Genomic DNA, 2,196 nt, shown 5'->3' with positions numbered 1-2,196 from the left:
TCCCCGGAGTGGTGGCTGGGGGGGGACAGGGGGACACCTCAGGGACATCCCGGGGACACCTCGGGGACATCTCGGGGTCCCCAAGGTCCCCTCCCATCCCTGGTGTCCCCACACTGTCCCCAAGGTCTCCACACTGTCCCCAAGGTCTCCATGTTGTTGCCAAGGTCCCCCCATGGTCCCCTTGGTCTCCTCCCATCCCTGATGTCACCACACTGTCCCCAAGGTCCCCACGTTGTCCCCAAGGTCCCCACGGACACCTCCCCAGAGTGGTGGCTGGGGGGGGGACAAAGGGGGACACCTCAGGGACACCCCAAGGTCACCACACTGTCCCCAAAGTCACCACATTGTCCCCAAGGTCCCTTCACTGTCCCCAAGGTCACCACATTGTCCCTGAGGTCCCCACACTGTCCCCAAGGTTCCCACACTGTCCCCAAGGTCCCCACACTGTCCCCAAGGTCACCACACTGTCCCCAAGGTCCCTTCACTGTCCCCAAGGTCCCCACACTGTCCCCAAGGTCCCTTCACTGTCCCCAAGGTCCCCTTCCATCCCTGATGTCACCACATTGTCCCCAAGGTGCCCCCATTGTCCCCAAGGTCTCCACGTTGTCCCCAAGGTCCCCAAGGTCCCTTTCCATCCCTGATGTCACCACACTGTCCCCAAGGTCCCCACATTGTCCCCAAGGTCCCCCCACATTCCCAAGGTCCCCCCATTGTCCCCAAGGTCCCCTCAGCCCCCTGCCACCCCCGACTGTCCCCAGATGTCCCCAAAAAGTGTCCCCTGACCAGACGTCGTCGACGAGCAGGACGGAGCCGTCGGGCATCACGGGCAGGTAACTGGCGTTGAAGTTGGGCAGGATCTGCACATCCCACAGGGAAATCTCCTCCTGGGAGCTCCCGTTCAGCACTGGGGACACCAGGGGACATTTGGGGACATTGGGGACATTGGGGACATTGGGGGGGGTTGGAGGAATTGGGAGGATTGGGGGGATTTGGGGATGTTGGGATTGGGGGGCTGTCGGGGCAGGATCTGCACATCCCACAGGGAAATCTCCTCCTGGGAGCTCCCAGGGAGCACTGGGGACACCGGGGGACATTTGGGGACATTGGGGACATTGGGAATGTCCCCCCCTTGTCCCCAAACATCCCCAAATCCCCCCCCTCACCTTTGAGCACCGTCAGGTACTTCCCGGACACCGTCACCTGTCCCCAGATGTCCCCCTGTCCCTCCCCTTGTCCCCAAATGTCCCCGTGTCCCTCCCACCTCCCCCATGTCCCCAAACATCCCCAAATGTCCCCAAACGTCCCCAAATTCCCCCCTCTCACCTTTGAGCACCGTCAGGTACTTCCTGGACACCGTCACCTGCCGACACCTGACCCCTTCCTCTCCCCCTGTCCCCCCCCTTTGTCCCCCTGTCCCCCTCATGTCCCCCTGTCCCTCCCACCTCCCCAAATGTCCCCAAACATCCCCAAATGTCCCCAAATTCCCCCTCTCACCTTTGAGCACCGTCAGGTACTTCCTGGACACCGTCACCTGGTGACACCTCAACCCTCCTGTCCCCAAATGTCCCCCCCTTGTCCCCCCATATTTCCTGTCCCCCCCCTTGTCCCCAAATGTCCCCAAACATCCCCAAACATCCCCAAATGTCCCCAAATCCCCCCCCTCACCTTTGAGCACCGTCAGGTACTTCCCAGACACCGTCACCTGTCCCCAAATGTCTCCCCCTTGTCCCCCCATATTCCCTGTCCCCAAATGTCCCCAAACATCCCCAGATGTCCCCCTGTCCCTCCCACCTCCCCAGATGCCCCCAAACGTCCCCAAATGTCCCCCCCTCACCTTTGAGCACCGTCAGGTACTTCCCGGACACGGTGACCTGCCGGCAGCGGACCCTGGGCGGTGGCAGCACGGTCAGGAGGGTGCTCACTGCGGGGACAACGAGGTGACATTCAAGAGACACCCCGAGGACACCTTTGGGGACAGTTTTTGGGGGAAATTGTGCCCATTTTGGAGGTTTTTGGGGTGCTCACCCTGCGCCTTGAAGGCCCCGCGGTGCTGCCGGAACACCTGGGCGGGGGCGCGGCCCTGGAGGAGCCGCAGGTAACCCCCCCCCCCTCCTGCAGCTCCGGGGGTTCTGAGTCCCTCTGCCACACCGTCACCACGATCTGGGGACAAGGGACAGGTCAGGGGACACCTCAGGG

General features: G+C 62.5%; 1 protein-coding gene across 1 annotated transcript; it reads right to left on the bottom strand.

The window, feature by feature from the left end:
• Positions 1-231: 231 nt before the first annotated feature.
• Positions 232-2,139, bottom strand: CUNH7orf43 (chromosome unknown C7orf43 homolog; the record flags this gene model as incomplete). The annotated part of the gene is made up of 4 exons (XM_027673793.1): positions 232-273; positions 784-904; positions 1,835-1,921; positions 2,026-2,139. Coding segments are annotated over 4 exons (364 nt in total), but the record flags the coding sequence as incomplete, so codon positions are not given.
• Between the last annotated feature and the right edge of the window lie 57 nt (positions 2,140-2,196).

This window comes from Neopelma chrysocephalum, unplaced genomic scaffold (assembly GCF_003984885.1).
Source record: "Neopelma chrysocephalum unplaced genomic scaffold, ASM398488v2 Primary Assembly neopelma1_187040, whole genome shotgun sequence".
In the NCBI taxonomy this organism is placed as follows: Eukaryota; Metazoa; Chordata; class Aves; order Passeriformes; family Pipridae; genus Neopelma; species Neopelma chrysocephalum.
The sequence above is the reverse complement of the archived record's forward strand: the minus strand, read 5'-3'. Positions and strand labels throughout refer to the sequence as shown.